General features: G+C 42.7%; 1 protein-coding gene across 4 annotated transcripts in view; it reads right to left on the reverse strand.

Annotated features, from left to right (window-relative positions):
* Positions 1–2,009: 2,009 nt before the first annotated feature.
* LOC135580557 (uncharacterized) overlaps positions 2,010–20,641 on the reverse strand; it is a 153,928-nt gene continuing 135,296 nt past the window's right edge. For 2 of the 4 annotated variants that reach the window (XR_010475349.1, XR_010475348.1), the window contains 2 exons: positions 3,313–18,461; positions 2,010–2,393 (listed from right to left, as the gene is read on the reverse strand). Coding sequence is in view for 2 of the 4 variants with exons in the window: in XM_065076587.1 (XP_064932659.1) it covers positions 2,324–2,393; positions 3,313–3,394 (152 nt within the window). In the remaining 2 variants the exon portion in view is untranslated. The remainder of the gene's footprint in view (positions 2,394–3,312; positions 18,462–20,641) is intronic. The other 2 variants (XM_065076587.1, XM_065076586.1) reach the window with 1 other exon arrangement.

The following is a 20,641-nucleotide window of genomic DNA, read 5'->3' on the forward strand; positions in this document are numbered from 1 at the left end:
TGAGAGCCACAGTCCTTCCCTAGAGGCTATCAGCTACTTATCAACCAAATGAAAAGAAAACAAAAAAAAAATCTTAGGGCAGCTTGGTGCTGGTGTTCGTGTGGCTGTAACAGGGAGAGCAAGCAGCGTATCAGCAGACGCACTGGGCTAAATGGAGCAAAATGAAATCAGGTAGCAGTGCTGCTCCTTCTAAGAGAGTGATCCTTCAGGATTTGGCTGGAAAGCTGCTCTGAACTGCTGCCATGGACAGAATGCTGATTCCAACCCGGCTCTCTGAACCAGCGGCATTTTCCGAATGGCATTTTCTTGTGCTTGCTCAAGCACAGAACAAACATTACGAACTCCTTTCCCTGGTGCTGCTTGCTCGTATTCTCACGTCTGCTCCCCATTCACACTGACGTAGGGCAGGATCTTTCCTGCTTGCCAGAGGTGTGAAGCCAATGTAAATTACTTTCCCTTTTGCATCGAGGGAAAGTCTTATTATCAACCTGTCAGATCTAGACAGCTGCCAAGATGCTTTATAAGAAGAATTAAATCAGGCTCAATCTCAAAAGATAAATTCTTGTCCCTCTTTGGGGGCCTCATGCAGGGCTCTGGCCTTTGCCAACAGCAGCGATGTCGATCAGCCTGTTTTTTTATATCTTTCAGCTGAGCTTTATCAGTCAAAGCCAAGCATGTGTGGGAGACTGCAACAGCATGGAACAGTCCACTATCATCAAACAGTATGTCATAAGCAAATGGTTTCCCAGGCTTTTAACTGGATGCATCTCACAATGAGCTCATGGAGGAATTACTTTGTTTTGTCATCAAAATGCAGCCCCCTCCAATATTAGAAATTGGTGGTCACTAGAGACCAGCACAAGCCTCAAAGCAGTTGGCAGGCCAGAAGATAAGACTATATCTCTCACAGGTAAAAGTAATGAAGAGAGAATTTTGCATGACAGAACAAGATTATCTGCTTTGCAATTCAGCCAAGACACTGAACGGAAACATGTCTACCCCTCTATGGCTTGGTAGGTTCCCTCCACACATCATGGACTTCACAGTGGAAGTGGTGGTTCTGGCACTGCTGTGGCAGTAGACAGGTAAATTATGACTGTGGTTTCTGTGGGATGTTCATTTGCTCAGTTGACTTCTCCAGTACTGCTTATCAACACATTTGCTTCTGTTGTGAGACCTGATGAGTCACCAAGCCACAGTTATGAGGCTGGCATTCAAATCCATGTGAAATCCAGCAGCCTCAGGCTCTGTATGCTACATGCATTTTGTTTTTTCCTACAGGGGTGAGAAAAAGGTACTTACTGCATACAAGTAAACAAACAGGTCCTCAGATCCCTTCTCATCTCACTCCCCCCTCCTCCAAAGCCTCTGCAGACTATACACTACCATGAACTAGCTATGTTGTGGATTTGATTTAACACTGTAACAAAAGATTTTGCTCTTTGAGTCTAGAGTCCCTCTAGGTTTTCTCTGCTCTGCAAGGTTTCACCTATTTTGTGTCAGCTTTGACCCTCAATGAGGGTCATGCTGGTGGATCAGAGGCTGCACAAGAGCATCTGTATTGCTCTTCCCTTTGAAATGTTAGCCTGAAATTAAGGGTTTAGAAAAGAGGGATGAAGATTGGTAGTCATGCCAACCCCTTCAAAACAGTCAGGCCCAAGGATGGCAATGTTGATCTCATAACCAACAGCAATAGACCATACATGATCCCACCCATTTGGCAGATGGCAGCAGCCACAGTCAGAGCAGAGTGCAGAATTCATGCCCAGATCTTCAACAAGCCCCCACACCAAATCCTAAAGGAAAATGTTTTCAAATAAGACGAACGAGTTTTTCCACAAGCACCTGGCCAGGATCTGAACCAAAGGGACAGAAAACGTATCCTGAGCCATCTTTCTCCAACCATAAAAGAAAGGAAAAGATCAACAACTGAAAAGATTGTGGATACTCCATATAGGCAATATTGAGTAGACTGAAGGGGAAAAAACAGAAGAGTCTAGAAGGTAAAATTACACTTGTCTTAGAAGTAAGGTGCAATTTTATTCCTTAGATCCTGGAAAGACAGCAAGATGTCAGCAAGTCCTCCTTTTCATCCTCTTGAACATAAATGCTTGATTCAGTCCTGAACAGCTGAAGATCACAAGCAGGGGAAATTTCCCTGGCTGTTACTGGCCTGCAGATGCCAGATACGACCAGCTGGGGGTTGCTTGCCGTGGTGTCCCTGAATGACATGGGTGCCTGGAGAAAGCATAACTTCAGCATGCTGCAATCTTTCAGGGCAGCAGATCCACTTCTTGTGACCATTTCTTCTTTCCCTGCTTCTTCAGTCATCCCTGGTCACCTCAGCACCTCCTCTTCTGTAGGAGGAATGGCCCTCCTCAGAGCATGGAAACCTTTGAGACAAGAGAAGTGGCAGAAACGGAAACAATACACACATAACATTTTTGTTCTCTCAAAACACTCAAATGTCAATTTTTAGTGTACAGCTTTTCTGACGGGAAAGGAAAACTGTTATTTGAATACCCTTGTAAGAAGCTGTGCTCCTCACTGCCTGTGCAGCAGCAACACTGGCTGCAGCTCTGTGGGGGAAAGTTTTATGAAAGTCAGAAGCTGTGAAAGCAGTGGAAATTAGGAGTAGTAAGAGTCCCTCTTTCTCTCATAATTTCCATTCCACTTCTATAGCCTACAAACTGGAATATGGCTATGCAGGGTCACAGCTGCATTAGCTAGCTCTTGCGCAAATCACACAGACGCTCCCCACTCCCATGGAAACGTGCTCTTGGCCTATGCCGATGATATTTCCTCATGCAGAACTGGCACATTTTAAGTTCTAATTATTATCATGAAACCTTAAACATCGTGGAGCCCACTTTCAGCCTCTGCTCATAAATGCCCAACTGCTCCCACTGATGGTCTCTTGGAGCAGCAGTTTGTTCACTGCAGGAACCGTCTGTCATTTTGAACTCAGGAACTAACAAAACAGAAGAGATTCAGCCCAGGATTTGACATGTCCCTGCCAGAGGCTCAGACTTGATGCCCAAATCTGAGACTGTGACATTATGGGTATCTGGACTGTAGTCCCACATGAGCCATGACAGACTGTAGGTCTTGCCAGTGCATAGCCCAGAATTTCTACAATTTCTACTGAGGATCATTGGCGTTTGAAATGGGATCAGGTAGCTGTATGAAGATGAAAAAAAATCCTACATTACTTCCTGGTGGTTTGTACACAAATAGTCACTGTCTTGTGAGCCCTGATGCCAGGATGTCCTGACTCTCTGCAGTACTGCTCTCAGAAGGATGCATACTCACTTTATCATTGCAAAGGGAAGCCAAGATATCCTGGATTCCTCCGGAGCTGCTGCTCCCTTCAAGCTGGCTGGATTAGGACTGTCTGTAAAAGAGAAAAAAGTTCAGCTACAGTTTTTACAGCCCAAGTCTAATGGGAAATCTTGCATTGCCAGTGTGCTTTTCTCAGGGGTCTGCAAGACATCACTGTCCATACAAGCTGGCTGGATGCTGCTCCAAAATCAGCTTACACACCTTGGCAGCACAACCTGTCATCCCTAGAAAACAACCTCCTTTGAGAGCTAAAAATAGATGCTATTTTTTAAAAGAACCAATTAATTACTCCTAAATTTCTGCATATTAGAACTACTAAGTCTCTAATTTAAAGCTGTCCTCAAATTGGCTTTTCACCTTTGTTCGCCTGTTTGCACACACATCAATGATGGCAGAGATTGGCATATCCAGACAGCGCCTGCAAATTAAATGGGCTGTGAACCTTCTTAAGCCACAGAGTGGGAAGCATGAAGGTTCTGTGCAGAGACTTGTGCCATCAGTTTGTTGCTCACAGATGAGCAGCCCCGGCTGGAACAAAAGCATTAAGCATAACCAAACACCAAGGAACAAATACTTGGGTATTTCAGCAAATCAAATTTCGATCTCTTTCCCTTGTTAAATCTGTCCTTTTCCATTGGTCATGGGCAGCACTGAGGTCTTCATAGCAGCTTTTAACACAGCAGAATTTCATGCCCTGGAACACCTCCTGCAAAGGTGTCAGCTAGAACAGCCTTATGCTTGTTTGACATTTCTGAGGTTGGTTAGAGCAAAAAGATCTGGGAAAAAAAAAAAAAAATAAAAGAAAAAAATTTATCATTTGAACTTCAGTTCTGGTTCAATTACAGCCTGGGGCAAAAACTCAGGTTGATTTCATTTTATCCCAATGGCCTATTTCTTCTTTGTTCTGACCCTATGTCCTTGCACCTGTTATATAGACATATAGAAATCAAGAAGGCCTTAAATCTGCAGTCCCTCATTAAACAAGGCTCAGAGGCCTTTCATGCCAAACACAGATATGTCTTTATTTCATTTCATCCATGTGCAGTTGACCCTTCAGTGACTTTAATCAGCACGATGACACTACAATAAAGATTATAAATTAAAAAGCATTTCTGAAACCTGGTCTGGTTTTGTTATGATATAAAAAAGTTTAAGTTTAAAAAGGTGAAAAAACACTCACTACACTATATTGCTATCAACAGACAATCCCTCTAGCTCAGCAGTCTTAGGTTTTATCACACACACACAGAGCTCACAAGATAGTAATCAGTTAAGCATTTTGCTGGAGCACTTTGAATGGGAACATATGGAGTTGAGATTCAATTGTCCAGAACTGGCTGCCTGGTAATTAATATTCCTTCAAATGGCTCTTCTGCCAAGGTGTCCCTCTTGTTTCAGCAGCCATTCCCCTGTGGCTTGGATACACTACTGAGTAGTTGCTCATTTCCTAGCCCAAGCCTTGTAGAGAAACAACAGGGACAGACAAGCTGGAGAACTTATGTTTCAGCATTGCCTCAGGCACATCCACCAAGACTGTGTATGAAAAACATCTTGTCACATCAACAGCAATAGAAAACAAACCAAACACACACACACACCCCCCCACCCCAAACAAACACAAAAGCAAATCCACAAACAACAAACAAACAAACCCCACACTTGAGGAAATGTTCTAGGAAATATATTTATGTTGCCTCCTCAGGACAAGTACAAGGAGGAAGGATTCACCTCCATGAAAACTCAAGAATATCCACCTCCAGATCCAATATATGCATTTTACAACTCTAAAGGGTCACATACTTCAACAGACTTCGGACTGTGCTGTGGTGCAACTCAGACATGCACCTTTTTGCCATGGCTAGTCAGGCCAAGCTCTGTATCTCTGTCTAGCTTACACATGCAAGTTCAGGCTCTTCAAGCATAAACTGACATCTATAGAATTGCTCCACACTTACATAGTGCTTATTGCTCCTTAATGCAGCCCTAAAAGCATGTCCAATTGAATTGCAAATACTTCATTCTCACCCTGAGTGCTGGGCAGCAAGGGAATCCCTTCAACTGATTGCAAAATGTCTTGTTTCAAAGAAACCTTGCTTTCTAGTTGCAGGGAAATAAAATAACTAGACTGAAAGGAATGTATAGACCCAACTTCAAACAGGGATGTGTCCATAAATATTGATATATGTTAACTATTGGCAATGAGAAAGTAGATATCTTCACCCAAGGAACTCTTGATACTTATCAACTTTAACTGAGTTTGTCTACTATTTTCTTACCTTCATTTTACTCCACGCACCTCCCTTGGCAGGTCTGCACACTGGTTTAGAGCCCAGTCCAACCTTCACGAGCCAGTCCCAGAGTATCTTCACTGAGCTCTGCCCTTGGGAAGGGCAAGAAAAATCAAGATGCCCACACAGCCTACAAGTCCAGCTATGTCTATTTGGTTTCAAGTGCATTTCCAATCTCTTTAAGCTTCCAACAGGGAGAAACAGATCTGATTCTATGCAATCTCATTCACACCTTTTCTCCTACCACTGTGGAAGTAGGATGCTGACTTCTCAGCAAACATAGCTCCATTCCTCAGGGTGTCTGCTTTGTTTGCTTAGCTGAGCCCCATCAAATTATGTTCAAATCACATTAAGACAAGAGAAAAATCAGAATGTTCCCCTTTCATACCTGGCTTTTTTATTTATTTGCTTCTAATAGAATTTATTATGTAGAGAGATTTCAGTTTTTACAGAGCTGCTTCATTTTCCCCTCTGCAATTTGGGTCAAATCCTATTACTGAGCTCTGCTAAATTTCTTGCAATATTAGCATTGCTGTCCCCAGCCTGGTGGGGATGTGACAAGTAAACATTGCTGAGCTGTGCCCCAAATCCAAGCTGAGAACATCAAAAGGGCTGTTGGAAAAGTGCTGAGACATCATAGCCCAGCTGGCTCCATGGAGCTTGAGGCTGGAAGGGAATGAGACAGACACAGAGCAAGCACTGCCCAGGCCTTGCATGGGAAAGAAGGGCTGGAACAACCCCTGCAAACCCCACATTTCCGGGTGCTGACGCACAAACTCTTTTGTGTGTCCTGCTCTCTATGTCAAGAGATAGGCTGGAATCATTGGTCCTTAAATCACAGCAGAGTTAGGGCCAGAAAGAAATAGAGAATGACAATGGAAGGTTAAATGGACAGGGGATGTAAAAATCACAAGGAAATAAGGAGAAATGGGGCTTTTTATTGGGCCCATTTTGATGATGCACAGGTGGGAACATGGCAAATGCTGCTCTGACATGTAATTCAGGCTGACTGTTGCTTAGAAATGGCTGTGTTTCTCAAAAAAAAAAAAAAAAAGCTGCTGTCCTCATTTCTGTTTGTTTGGAAGAAATGGGCACTGTGGAGAAGAAAGCAGTCGGGGGCATTGAGGGGCATGTTTTTGGGCAAGGGCACCTTTCAGCAGGGACTTCTACCCCCTACTTAATTCAGAGCAGCTATAGTTTTAAATAAGCATATTCAGCATGGAAAAAGACTCTTTAAAGTTTACTGCCCCCAAAGGACACATCGGGCAGCAAGTGGGAAAGAAACAGTTCCCTGCAGTAAAGACACCACCACCTTCCCTTTCACCTCACCTCATTCCCACCTCTCCTTCCCTCCCTGTCTCCAAACTCAAGAGGAAGAAATGAGCTAAGAAGCTTCCCATTCCTGCTGTTCAGGGGCTCCCTGCAAGGTTTAGCCCTCTTGTTCCCTTGTCAGACTTATTATCTTTCTCATTATTATCCCAATGCCTCAGAGTCTGTGTGGAACCTGGAGGACATACTCCATATGGAAAACATAAAATGATTCAGTCAATACGTGGAGGGCATACACCTTGGAGCATATGGCACATGTGCTGACTAACACTGTAGCTAATGCCAATAATAATGCTCTACGGCACACACGAGCCGGGCTGCTCAGCCTTCCAACTGAGAACTTCAATGCAGTCCTGGCTGCTGTGTCGTATTTTTAATGTGTGACATTAAAATAGAGAAAATGTAATGGGTTTATGTTTTCAAATGGGTTTCCAACTGTGCCACCTGGAAGTCAAGGAGATGTGGGAGGACAAAAAACCCCAAACCATTAGGTCATAAAAGCTCCAGGAGAAAGCCAGCCAGCATTTGATAACACAGGTATCTGTTCTCCAAGTTGCTGGCAATCAGAGCACCTTGCAATCTATGGGAATACTCAGGGTTTATTCCTGCAAGTTGCTACAGCAAGTTAATTTATATGCTCTTAGAGTAGGCTCAACAAATTGCCTCTTGGTAGAGAATAACAAGTCCTGACGATAAACCAATAACTACTTAATATTTCACCCCTGTGGGACCATGTATGTTTTCCATATCAGTTTTAGAGCTGAGACTCCCTGGCTTCCTGCCCCTACAATATCCTCACCCCAGAGGAGATTTGCATCTCTCACATGAGGGATACCTGAGCTGCAGGTTGATTTAACAGCCAGGGTTTTGCAGTCTGTAGTGGAGAAAGACTTGTGGAAGATACTTGGCAAAGTAAACCGTAGAGAACAGCCAACAGACAGTCTTCTCCCTTTCACAGCCCCTAATGAGCCCTTTGCTTCTTATCAGAACAGCAAGGGAACAGACATCCCTCCAGCACATAACTGGCCTCTCTCAGAGGACCAGGAGATGAAACCATAAGCAGTGAGTTACAAACATGGAGAATTTCTGAACTCATTTGTCTGCTGATAGGATTCAGGCCTCATTCCAACCTGCAAATGGGATGTGCTTCACTAATTTTAAATCACTCAGCAGGTGATAAGTGGTTAACGCCTGGAGCCCTGAGGTGTCTTCAAAACATAATTGCTTATTAAAATAAAACAATAATTAAGTGGAAGACACAGAACCTTGTGATTTCTGAAAACTGGATCATTTTTCATAATGAATCTATCTCTGAGGCTAGGAGCAGACAAGGTATAGCCACAAAACAAGAGAAAATGGCAGAGGGACACCTGAGTACACACTGCTCTGGCAGCTGAGGAAGGGAACAAGCAACAGGACTTGAGAGCACCCACAGAAAGGATGCTTTTGGATGCCACCAGAGAAAAGTCATAGATTCATTTGATGAGCAGGAAACCATTCAGGTTTGCACAGGAGGGGACAAACTTCAGGCTCAAAAGGTCCAAAACCAAGACAACCACAGCATCTTTTCAAAGTGCTGGGGGAAGAGAAAGGGGTTTACTTGGTAACACAAGTCCTGCCTTATCCTGTGGTCCTGGACTTGATAATATCAATGGAGTGTCATAGCTTCTCTGTTCCCTTCAGGCTCCAGTTAAACTGTCTCAGTAAGTGGCACTTAGCTCTGGCCCTTCTGGGGCCACTGTAAATCAAATTTCTCATCCTCCTAGCACCATCCATCAATGATTGACCTCGTCTCTGTGGGGATCTGCATGCTAGAAACTGATAAACAGAACATCCCTAAACACGTTTTTGATATTTGAGGTGCCAGGAGATGTTTTGAATGCAGGCATTCGTCCTTTCTTCTCCTCTTCCAAGCACAGAGACCAGAAGTCTCCATCTCTTCTTCATGCATGACCTGCCAAATGCTGCCCACCCCAAGAGCTTTGATTAGTCAGAGTAAAAACCCCTGCATTAACAGTTCAGTAAGTAAATACCTGATTGTTTTCATCCTCTTCTCCACAGTGTGAGCTGCATAATTTTAATCATGCCTTTGGGTTTAATCCAGATTATTTCATTGCAAACTGCAAGAACATATCATTTCTTACAGTGCCATTCTACACTATTACTCCTTCAGGTCAGCAGGTGATAAGGAGATCCTCATGTGTTACCAGCTTTCTGTTCCCCTGTTTCTCATATGGTGACAAACTCCTGCACGCCCTGAGCTGAGAATTAATGAGAAAGCAGCAGCATAATTTAGGTCCTAAACCTGCAAAATTTTCAACTTTGTACACTCTTTAGAGATATAGCTCTACATAAAAGGAGCAGGGAGAGACAAATGAAAGTGTGACTCTATACTCTCCAAACACATTCCTCGTTTTACAAGTTCACGACAGACAGCAGCAGGGAGCTGTTGTTACACCGGGGAGGTTGTTCCATATATCAGGCAGAGTATCGAGCTCAGTTTGCCTGTGTTCATGACACTTTAAAATATCTTAATCCAACCCCAGGTACCACATTACAAAACTACCTAGTATTTATTAGCCCTTCATTAACCACCTCAGCAGAGGGTCCAGGCAGGAATGAGCAATGGAAAAGGTGCCTCCAGAGTGAACTTCTAACCCTTCCCTTCCAGGCCATGGTAAAGAGAAAAACCAGACTCCACTGTCTGTCCTACAGCCATCCCCAGAGCTCCCCATACTGGCAAGAGATGCCAGACAATTTTGACTTCTAACCATTTCCACATAAAAAATGACTGCCAGCACTTCAACAGAGCTCTGGCCCCAGCAAGCAGGAAGGAGGCAGCAAGCAGCTAAATGCAGGGGCTATTTTTAACCTGGGCTCATTTCTTAAACAAGAAATTATTCACAACCTGTATGCATGTAAGTGCATGGAATACAAGATGGGCTTGCCTGCAAATGCTCATTAATGGAGCTGCCAGCTCCCCTCTTTCTGTGCTGGGAAGAAAAAGACTCTTCTCACTGTGTTACAAGGGGTTGTAGGGAAACGCTAAAGGTGTGAGATTAACAGTCTCATGCCACCTGCATGGTGGCTGCCGTGGTAGGAGAGGAAGCAGAGGCTTTGAGACACACAGTAATTTTGGCACTAGCTGCACATCTCTCATTTTATCCTCATTCTTATGGCTTTCTTGGAGTTCCTGATTCTTCTGTTCCCTGCAGCCACACTGTGAACACAGCAAGTCCTGCATCCTTTTGGGAGGTCCACTTCTGAAATGCAGACATTATCTTAACCTAAGGCAATTCACCTTTCTCTCCAGTCTTTTCTCTACATTGGGAAAGTGCAGGTTTCTTGAACTTGGAAACACTTTTCTTGCAGCCCTCTCACTTCTCCTAGCACTCATATCCTTTGCCATGATCAATGGTCAAATGCTTCTGGCCCAGCAAGGGCACAGATCACTTTGAACTGCAGCCCTGATAATTGGGTTTGGCAGGCAATATCTGACTTTTAAGACCTTCCTCATCTTTTTGATTTCACTTTTATAAAGTAGATGCTCAAGGATTTCAACTCTAAAGGTAAAAAAGACTATTATGATCATCTAATCTGACCTCCCACTTACCTGTGGATGTAAAAAATTCACCCGGCGGTCCTTTACCGAGCTCAGGAACTTCTAGTTGAGTTGGAATGCCTCCTTCAGAAAAGTGATCTGAACTTGATATATTGGATTTAAGTAACAGAGAGCTTGCTGCATCCCTTAGGCAACCACTCCAGGGGTTCATCATCCCATTGTTAAAGACATCCACCTCATTTCCAAATTGGAAATCAATGTTAGACAAACACAGACATTGGATCTTATTACATCCCCTTCTCCACTATTCTAAAAAAAACTCTTAACATTAAACGTTATTGTGTATTTTCCCCTGAACTGTGAACAAGCTACTCCTACCATCTATGCGCAATGCCACCTTTAGAGCAGGATACACAGAACAGATATACAGCAGCTCTAATATATACTGCTTCATCAGCAGTCTAACCCCAAGCAGTTTGGCTTTTCCATGTTTTTCTGCTTGGAAAGGCCCATTCCCACAGCTGTCCCTAAGATGAGACAGCCATTTTCATGCCCTTGCATCTCAGAGGTGTTATGTGCCACTGACTTCATCCTAACAGCTCTTTTACTCACATTAGGAGTAAAGGCCAGGTTAGCAAACGTCCTTTTGGTTTCTATGAGCCTAAAAATCCCACTGTGTTTCAGGCTCCAAAAAGCCTGCAACACCATTGTAAAAACATCCAGTTTGGTTTAGCTGCTTAAAATTAGGCTGAGAGGATCCAGATCCCTTGAAATGGATGCATGCACTGGAGAGAAGGGAAGAAAAGAGAAAAAGACAAAGCTCAGAAGTCAGCCAAAATGTTTAGGCTCAAAGTTTAGCTCACAAACAACTGCAAACCATGTTTGCAGTCTGCTGCTTAAAAACTCCTGGGATCCACAGACCACTTCCAATAGTTCATAACAGGTAGTCAAGAGAACAAATTGAGCCATGAATTCTTGCAAGCAAATCCATCATGTCACTCAAAAATTTTGGGGACCCACATTGCAAATGGGGTGAGAATCCATTGATTATAGAACATAACTACAAAAACACAGTTAAAAAGGAGCTTGTGCTCCTTTTCATCCATGACAAAGAGCATCTGCTTCTCCATGAAAAATGACACCTCAGTTAAGAAAGCAGGGACACTCCAGCTATCCCAGAAAGCAATTGGAAAAAGAAATCTATCTAATCAGAATGTAGCTTTTGCTAGTTTCTCACACCAGACTAACAGCCCTCACACATAATTTCCCCCAGAAATAACACTAAAGCAAAAGAAAAACATCACAGGCAACAGAGAAGAAACAGTTATTTAAAGGGGATCAAAGCCAGCTACACATCTTATTGCTAAAGTCAGCTAGAGTTTGGGGGAAAAACAAATCTACCAAAACAGCCTGAATCAAAAAAAGCCCTCTTCCCTGAAACCCAGCAGCCCTAAAACACAGGCCATCCCACACGGGTCTTTCCAGCGTGAGGATGAAATTGGGGCAAGTGATGAGCTGATGCCCAGCAGCTGGGCCACCGAAGCCCCTGCCCTCAGCCCAGCAGCTGTGTGCCCTCTCCCAGGCAGCTTGGAAGACTGTAATTAGTCCATTCTCCTCAAATTTGCTCCATGAGCTTTTCACTCCAGTGAGCAGAAACTCATCATATATTGAACTTGCTGTTGCATGGAGGAAGATAGTAGAGGTGGGATGGATTAACCAGAATATAAATAAAAAGCCTAAGGTGCAGCAAAACAATAATAATAAAACTCCACCTGTATCACGAGCTCTGAAAAAAAAGAAGACTCTCTCATCTCTACCTTCACATACTGTGGTGATGTACATCTTCAGCTTTCCCATTCCTCCATTCCTATTAGACCTGCACTGCTTGCCTGAAACTTCTTTTCCTGAAAAGAAATATGAGATGTCTTTTTTTTTTTTTTTTTTTTTTGAGAAAAAGGACAGAGCAATCTTCATATGAATCCATAAAACATAACTTTTATTATCCCCACATCTGCTTTCCCACCAGATGGCACATGTTTGCAAAACAACTCTTGGAGGCAAGAGAAAAGGAAGAAAGAAAGAAAGTTGCTGTGAAGAAATCCAAAGTGATGGGAAGATCTTAGGGTAGTTCTTATAATTTATAATCAGTCCATTTAATATAGAACACTAATGCACAGCTGCTGAGAAAACTTGTCCAATATGTTTCTGCAAAAGTAAAAAAGGCCTCTGAGGTCATCTTGGTGCCTACATTATGCTACAAATAAATTGTCTAATTGTAGAACCTTGTGGAGTCTTCAGTATTAACCTCTTTCCCTCATCGCCAGCCAAGCAACACAGCTCTCTTGTTTACAAAGCCTGGAGCAAGACGACCAAGGGAAAATGGATTAATAAATCCAACATGAAGAGTCTTTTACTGTTGATCCTAGATTTACATTGGGAACAATCTATTTATTCCTCTGAGCAGAATATGAGGCCAATGACACAAAGCAGGACTCATCTTAGGACTAATAATATTTCCAAGCCTTTTCCATCCAACTTGCCAGTCTCTGCCACAAAGCCCTGGGTCATTATGTAGGGGCCAAACCTGTGAATTCCCTGGAGAAGCCATAAAGCTTGGAAAGTAAGAAGCTAAGGAGACCTGCGAGCAGGAGTTTCTCCTTGTGGTTTCTAAAGCATCATCATCACAAACTAAAAATTACTTCTGTCTCAGAAGTCTAGGAGGTACCTGCAAACCTGAGGTTATGTGCAAACGGGCCCCAGCTGACAGCCAGATCCCAGAGAAAAAGGCACTGAGAGCTGTAACTTCAGTTGTTAAGGGCTTACATGAGAATTTCAGTTCAGTTCAGTTCAGGGCTTCCACTTTGCTAAGCCTTCATCCCTGAAAACCATGTCTGAAACAGACCTCAACACTTGCTCGTAACCTGCCTGGCATCCACCCAACACTAGAAACTCTTGCTGCCTTTCTTGAAATTTGGCTCAGACAGCACAAATCCCAGCTTCAGGCTAAGTGAATGTTTTGCAAACCATTCAGCAAGGCTGGCCTGAGTTCCAGTTTGCAGATGATTTGTTTTCTGCGGGAAGAGGCCAGCCAGACTCACCCACACAACCTGAAGGCTGGTTGCTCAAAGTGAAGGTAAAGCTGAAACAGGCTCTCTGTGCCTGAAGTTATGAGAAGTTTGGGATTGCTCAGACAGATGCTGTAACTGGACGTTGACAATCTTTAAAAGCAATCAACTGTAGGTAGAAGGTGGAGCTTCTAAGTTTAGAGATAAGCATACTAAAGACATTTAATGAATTAAATAATCCTGTGTATGTTGGATATTACCATAACATAGCCTTATAGATATGCTGAGGTTCTTAGTAACCTCCCAGACGTCTCTGCAAGAGAACTAAAGTGCCAACAAACTCTGAACCCTTGTTAATGCAGATGGTGCTGAGGTTATTAATCAGAGAAGGACAAAAAATTATGGCTGAGCAGGCACCAGTCTGTTCACAAAGCCTTCTCCAATTAAAAGCAAAGTGGTTATGTCAGAGTTCCCAAGGCATTAAATCTTGTCTAATTAGCAATTGTTAAGAACCAGTGAGTGTTTTGATTTGGATGAGTTTGGAAAAGTCTACATTAAGAAAACCGTGTTAGAAAATGAAGATATTCCAAGAGATCAGGCACTAGAAAGACTTAAGTAGACTATAGTTCAGTTTGGAAGAGCCTAGCTTTTCTCCAGTGGAATTATGTATCAACTCATGAAACATACACAGTTGCATTGGGACAGTTTTTGTGTGACACTGAAAATGAGGTGAGTTTAAATAATAAATTTACTAGACTATCCCTACTAGACTACCCTTGCTGTCTGTGGTCTTTTGTTTGGATTAAGGTCACCAGAACAGTTTTGACTTCAGTTTTGCTGAAGGTGCTTCCTCCAAAACACCCAGTCCCTTAGCTAAGACGCAATCTCTGCTAAGCACTAATGGGGTTCTTGCCTTTTGATCCCTGCCTACTGTCAGAGCAGTAACAACAATGGGATGCAAAGGGTTTGTTTGTTTGCTTTTTAGTAGGTTTGTGGTTCTGTGGTTTAATATTTGCTTTACATTTGTGACCATAACTTCTCAGCTTGTGCCTCTGGAGTCTGCAATCCCCTCTTGCACTCCCATCCCAGTATTAGCCCAGCCTGGCTCTGTTTGGCTTCCAAGATCTGGACTGACAGCAGGCAGTCTGATGTGACCATAGGTGGCTGTGCCACTACAATACTTACAGTTATTGTCCTAGCTAGAAGAGGGTGACATTGTCACACACAGCTAGGCATTAATGCCATTTTACCCAGAAGAGGACATACTCCTTAGCTCCACTTCCTCATGGTACTCGTAAGGCAAGAGAGATTAGACAAAGTCTACAAATGTCACAGGTTTTTGAGCCTGAGCTTGAAAATTCAAGAAAGATGATCCCTATTTTACCAGCAGTTCTAAAATTTACATCTTTCCTAATCATTGTAGCAAGCAATGGGTTTATTTAAAACCTCAGTTACTTACGGAATAATTAAGGCTATTAGTTTTCCTTTTGAAATGCAGCTACAGTCCACACATGAAGTAGGTTATGCCTTGCCCATTTTCTCTTATTTCTGGGAGCTGGTATCAGTTTTGTCCTGACAGATATTTGTCTCCATCTTATTATAAAAAATAATTAAAACATTCAAAACAAAAGTATCTCTAATTCTTCACCTCTGTGAATCAAAACATCCTCCTTTGAATGTCACAGCAAAAGTCCCAGCACCAAAGTGGTCATAAAAACAAGGGTCATTTTACAGACATTGGTAGCGGAAGAAGCTGAAAACCAGATTTTGGGAAACCAGTTTAGAGACGATATGAAATATCCACAGGGAATTTATTAAAGCCAACAATGCAGCTATTCTGTAGCTTTTTGAGTCATACAGAGGATCAGGTCTTCAGCCGCTTTCAGGCTTGTTTCCGCACTTCAAATTGCGCTTGTTATCCACAAAACTGGCTGCAATTACTGTGGCAGAACAGGTTGGGTTGTGACTGACTGTATGTCTGCACACCCAGCCTCGGGAAAACCAGATGCAAATGCAGACTGTTTCATTTTGCACGTGAAAATTGGAATTTTCTATCAAAAAATGTGATCTATACTGCCTCACCCAGTAAGTCAGCCAGTTTGGAGTGTGATGTGAGGATCAAAAAAAGAATCATCTATGGATGCTTCTAGTATTGATTGTATAAGCGTCTTAAGTGAGTCTTTATTGTCTTTCTTGTACTTCAGTCTGGACATAAGAATAGGTCACTAGCTCTGTAAGTCATGGAAACTTTTAGTTACACATGGGGCAACTCTGAAGTTGTCTGAGTCTGATTTCTCCTTCACCTTTTCTTGAGTCCTTTTCATTCTTCTTTCTCTTCTTCTCTTTTTTTTTTGGGGGGGAGAGGGTGGAGGGTCAGGCAGCTGGATCCATGTGTTTTACTTTGTGCACCATTACCACAGGCACACGTTGCTTGTTTCCTACTTTCTGTGCCTGCTTCCCAGACCTGGAATGGTGAAGATGAAGCAGGGACCACCACTCTCCCTGCAAACCCACCCTGAGCCACCCAACCCTGACCAAAGCTGTATCGCTGACTCTTCCTTCTCAGCCAAGCCTGCAGCCTAGCAGCTCTCCCATTATACCCCACTCACACACCTACGTGCAACAAGCCTTTTAGATGTGCTGTTTGGATGCCCTTTCCCAGACCTAACTACTATGTGTTTTCTTGCTGTGGTTGAAGCACTGGTTCAAATCCACCATCATCTCCTATTTTCCAGTTTCTAAAGAAACAGCTGTTAAAATCCTCTTCCAAGTTACCTTATACTGTGATATTCTTCACTTTGAATTCTTCCTGTACTAAGCTTCTGTGTGGAAAAGGATTTAGCTGATTTTTGACAAAAAAAAATTATCTATTTTTGTTTTTAATTGACTGACAGTGAGCTGTGGACTGGGCCCTTGGGTTGAATGCAGCACTGATGTTTCCTCCTTCCTCCTCCATTTTCCACATGTTCATTCAGGTGTAACACAAGAGGCAAAGAGACTCCGTCTCTTTTGGTTCCTTGTGCTAGCATTTACCCACAGCTCTTTGATTTGAATTTATGGTAATCACTTTTTTCCCAAGCACTTTTTCATGATAGCGGTGGTCTGCCTTTATCTTCTCAAATCAGATATGTTCAGCCTAGCACAGCCAAGTCATGATCAACCCCATTGACTGTTAAAGCACCAATTCATAATTATTAGCTTGAAAAGTCCATCTGTGCCCTGGCAGCTGGGACACGGAGCGGGACCCCTCTGTGCATGTGCAGGTACACAAGCAGGACACTTTGCTCCAGACCCCGCTCCATCACCAGAATGATTTCAGAGTGTTAAAGGTCTGATGTAACTTGTGAATTCACCTCACTGTGTAAGAGCGCTCAGAGAGTTAAAGCCAGCAGTTTATTTCAGTTTCTTCTTCTTCTTTTTTTTTTTTTTGGTGACTGCGCACCTCTCATTTTCTGTATTATTCACACCTCAACAAATCTTATTTCATTAGATTTTGGGAACTGCAACGGTAATTTTGGTGATTAACTTTAAATTGAGGATAATACATGAATAGACATTAACATAATGTCAAAACAATTTTGTACAATTGTTACTTAACCTCGGTCAAATCATTTCCACCCCCAGCGTCTTCCCAAATGGACCTTTATTAATACAGCACAGACAAACATGAGAGAAGCCTGGGTTTTATGCAAGGAAATGATTAAACAAGAACACTTATTAGAAATGATCACACAGGGTAACAAGGCAGCAGGGCAAATCTCTGAATTCTCTTACTCTCAGGGCTGCATCTGGCCTTTAGAGGAACTACATGAATGAGCCCTCGACAGGATGCTCGGGAAAGGTGTCATAAATTGTCTTGCCCGGGTGACAGCTAGCGGAAGCTCAGCAGCAAGATGTTTAGCTTCTTGCATTTATTATACACAGGTGATTTTAAAGCTGATGGATGGGTATTAATTACTGTGGAGACTGAAGATCTTTATTTCTATCTTGATGCCACAGCTAAACTTGAAAGGATCAATTTTTTAGGGCTGAAGGAGAATTTGTTCCCTGTGGCCTCTTCAGTCAATGGACAGAACAGAGAAAAAGCAGAAGAACCGCAAGGAGTGATGGTGTCAGGGACACGTTGGTGTCTCACACAGCCAGGGGATATATTTACTCATACAAAGACTTGCTACCTCCTCGCTGCAGGAGGCTGCTCGTATGAGCTTTGTTCATCGCTGCACAGGAACCGCATTCCCATCATATGCTGTAATTGCCATAGAATCCTCCTGGGTTTTCATCTCATTAACTGTCAGGGGAAAGTGAAAAAATTCAACCAGGTGTCCAACTTTCAGTCTCACTGGATTTCCTAAGGCCTCCTCTTGCTCCTCCTAGGGCTTTTTTTTTTTTTTGAATCAGTAGACCAGCTCCCACTGGCATGGAGGGGACTGGGATAACTCTGTGTTCCTTGGACTGGGATGGAGGGTGCTGGGCTTGTTGCAGCCATGCTGGGGGACTGGCTGGCCAGATACCTACTTTGCACATGTACTTGCTTGAACAATCACTTCCAAAGCACAGCAAAAATTGGAAATTGGCTGAAATTTGTGGCTTGGATCTGCAGCTGGGACCGTTAAAAGAAAATACAGGGTAAATGGGAAAAAAAAATAATTGTCAACATACCAATTTTTATCCAAAGTGTAACCACAGAGATTAGTGCTGTTGGCAGAACAACTCCCATTTACCATCTAGCAGAGATGCTTCTGATGGGTTTGACATTAGTTTGCATAGCCCCATATTTTTGGAGAGGAAATCCTTCTCACAACCTCTTCTTGGTGCAACATCTGGCAGTCCTTCAGGTCTGGACTGTGGAGAGGTTCCCATCAGCAACATCAAGCTCTGAAAATGTGTGAAAGTTTGAAAATGTTTTGCTCCGTAAGGCATATCATCTTTTACGTGTACAAACAGAGACACCCAGCTTCCTAAGAGAGGCAGAAGCAGATAATCACCTTGCAATCACTGGGAATGAATCCACAAATCACCTCCTGCAACTAAATTCACTCACAAGAACTTTCATTTAGATACTTGAAGTCTGAAATATTCAAGACCAGTGATTGCCTTTGACAATGTTGACTTAAATTCATTCTGACATTTATTCCAAAAGTGTAATGGAAAGAAAAAAAAGTAAGAAAGGATGAATAACTTTTTTTGTTTTAGTTCACATTTTTGTTGGAGCTGGTTCGTTTTTTTCTTGGGTTTTTTTTTTGTTTCACATAATCGGTCTGAATGGAACATAATAAATCTGAGAAAGTAATAAACAGCTCATAAAAAATCACTTTTGAAACTGTTGCTAAAACAACCTCACAACAGTTGGTGCTGTAATGGCTCACTGGAGGGATCAGAGAAAGCTTAGGTGAGCCATGAGCTTCAGGGTAACAGAAAGCGCTAGTTGTTAGCTCAGTGCCATGGCTTTGCATTAGGAAAAGTCAGTACCAGTGCACGTAAAAAGCATGAGGGAACTATTAGGAGCTGTTTGCTCCTTTCTTTGCTTTTGATCTCTCCCATTTTTCTCTGTAATACACTGCAGTTGTGAAGGTTTTGTCTTTTCTGCACAAGGTCTGAAGTTTATTGCGAGGTCCTGCAGGGAGGTGTTTTGTGGCTTGCAGCAGGTAGAGGATATGGCACAGATGTTCTGGGGAATCATCTGGACTGAACATCTGCTAAGGGGTTGGCAGTGATGCAAGGAACAGGATTTAATACATGGGACGGTTTCTTCTCTGTTGAGTTAATGGCTCCTTTTCCATTTGGAGGCCTTTTCTGTTTCAGGTAGATGTGACCAACGCATATGCATTTACCACATTTTACCAAAACCACATTTCTTAGGGAAAAAAAGAATACATTTATCCAAACTCTCACAGCAATATAAGTGTTTGGTTGAGAAGAAGCCCTTGTTACTGCCAAACCTCAGTGCATCAACAAGCCCTCAAATAGTGAGACCATGCATTAAACAAAGGATCATGTTGTCTCTGCAAGCACCTGCTCAAGGAAGGAGGAACAAAGCATGAGTCACCATGACGTACACAGGCAGAATTATGAATGATAAGCTAAAAATAAAATGCTTTTTACAGTTGTGTTCCTACCTCTGAGTGAGGAGCATATTCTTCCTGGGGAGTTGATGCCTTCCTATCTCAACTGGGCAGCACTGGTAGCCGCTCATAGAGCTCCAAGGCAAGCAGCTCCCTAATTACCCTGCAGCTCCCTAATTACCTTAGAATTGCAGTGCAGGATTTTGAGTCTCCTTAATGATGCCAGCCACACTTTTCCCAAGGATGGGATACTCTCCAGTGGTGCCATCATCACTCTTCACTTTGAAGGCCAGACATCACCACTCAGTAGAGGCACCCTTCGTGTCAGCTCTCCCTTAAAGTGAGGCACAGCAACTTGTGAGACTGTCAAAATGCTGTGTTTCAAGCCTACACTAAATGGAGCCAAAAGTTCAGCATTAAATATCACTGACAATAGTATTTTTCTCTGATAGGTACTGTGAGTCACTAATAAGAATACATGAGTCAGGCTGTCAATGCAATGAAGCTCCTCCTAAGCTTTTTAGTGCACAGATATTTTACAATGTAAATTGCTTCATCCTGAGACATGTCCCAGAAATGTAACAATATGAGCGCATAAATTCTAAGGTCCTTGCTCGATTTTCACAGTTTTTACATAGTTTTTAGCCCCCTTGTCCTAGTGATGGCAAGGTAAAGCCTAGGCAACTACTTTAGCTCTGCTCCTATGTTAGTTCAAATAACTGGTAGCTCTTGATAACACTTGCAAGTATATAGCAGCTCCTGCTGGATGTTATCCAGAAGAGAAAGAAGACAAAAGACAAGGTGAGTGCTTTTAAAGCTTATTTGCAAGCTTGAATACATCTCTCTGTTTTTGTCTATTTTCATTAACAAAGGAGAATCTTACATTCTCCATGTGTGCAATACACCACCAGCCCAGACTAGGATCCCACCACCAAAATTCTGGCAAATATGAGGAATTTTACCTGTACTCCAAATACAGAGCAGGCTAACATA

The sequence above is a fragment of the Columba livia genome, chromosome 11 (assembly GCF_036013475.1).
Source record: "Columba livia isolate bColLiv1 breed racing homer chromosome 11, bColLiv1.pat.W.v2, whole genome shotgun sequence".
Taxonomy (NCBI): domain Eukaryota; kingdom Metazoa; phylum Chordata; class Aves; order Columbiformes; family Columbidae; genus Columba; species Columba livia.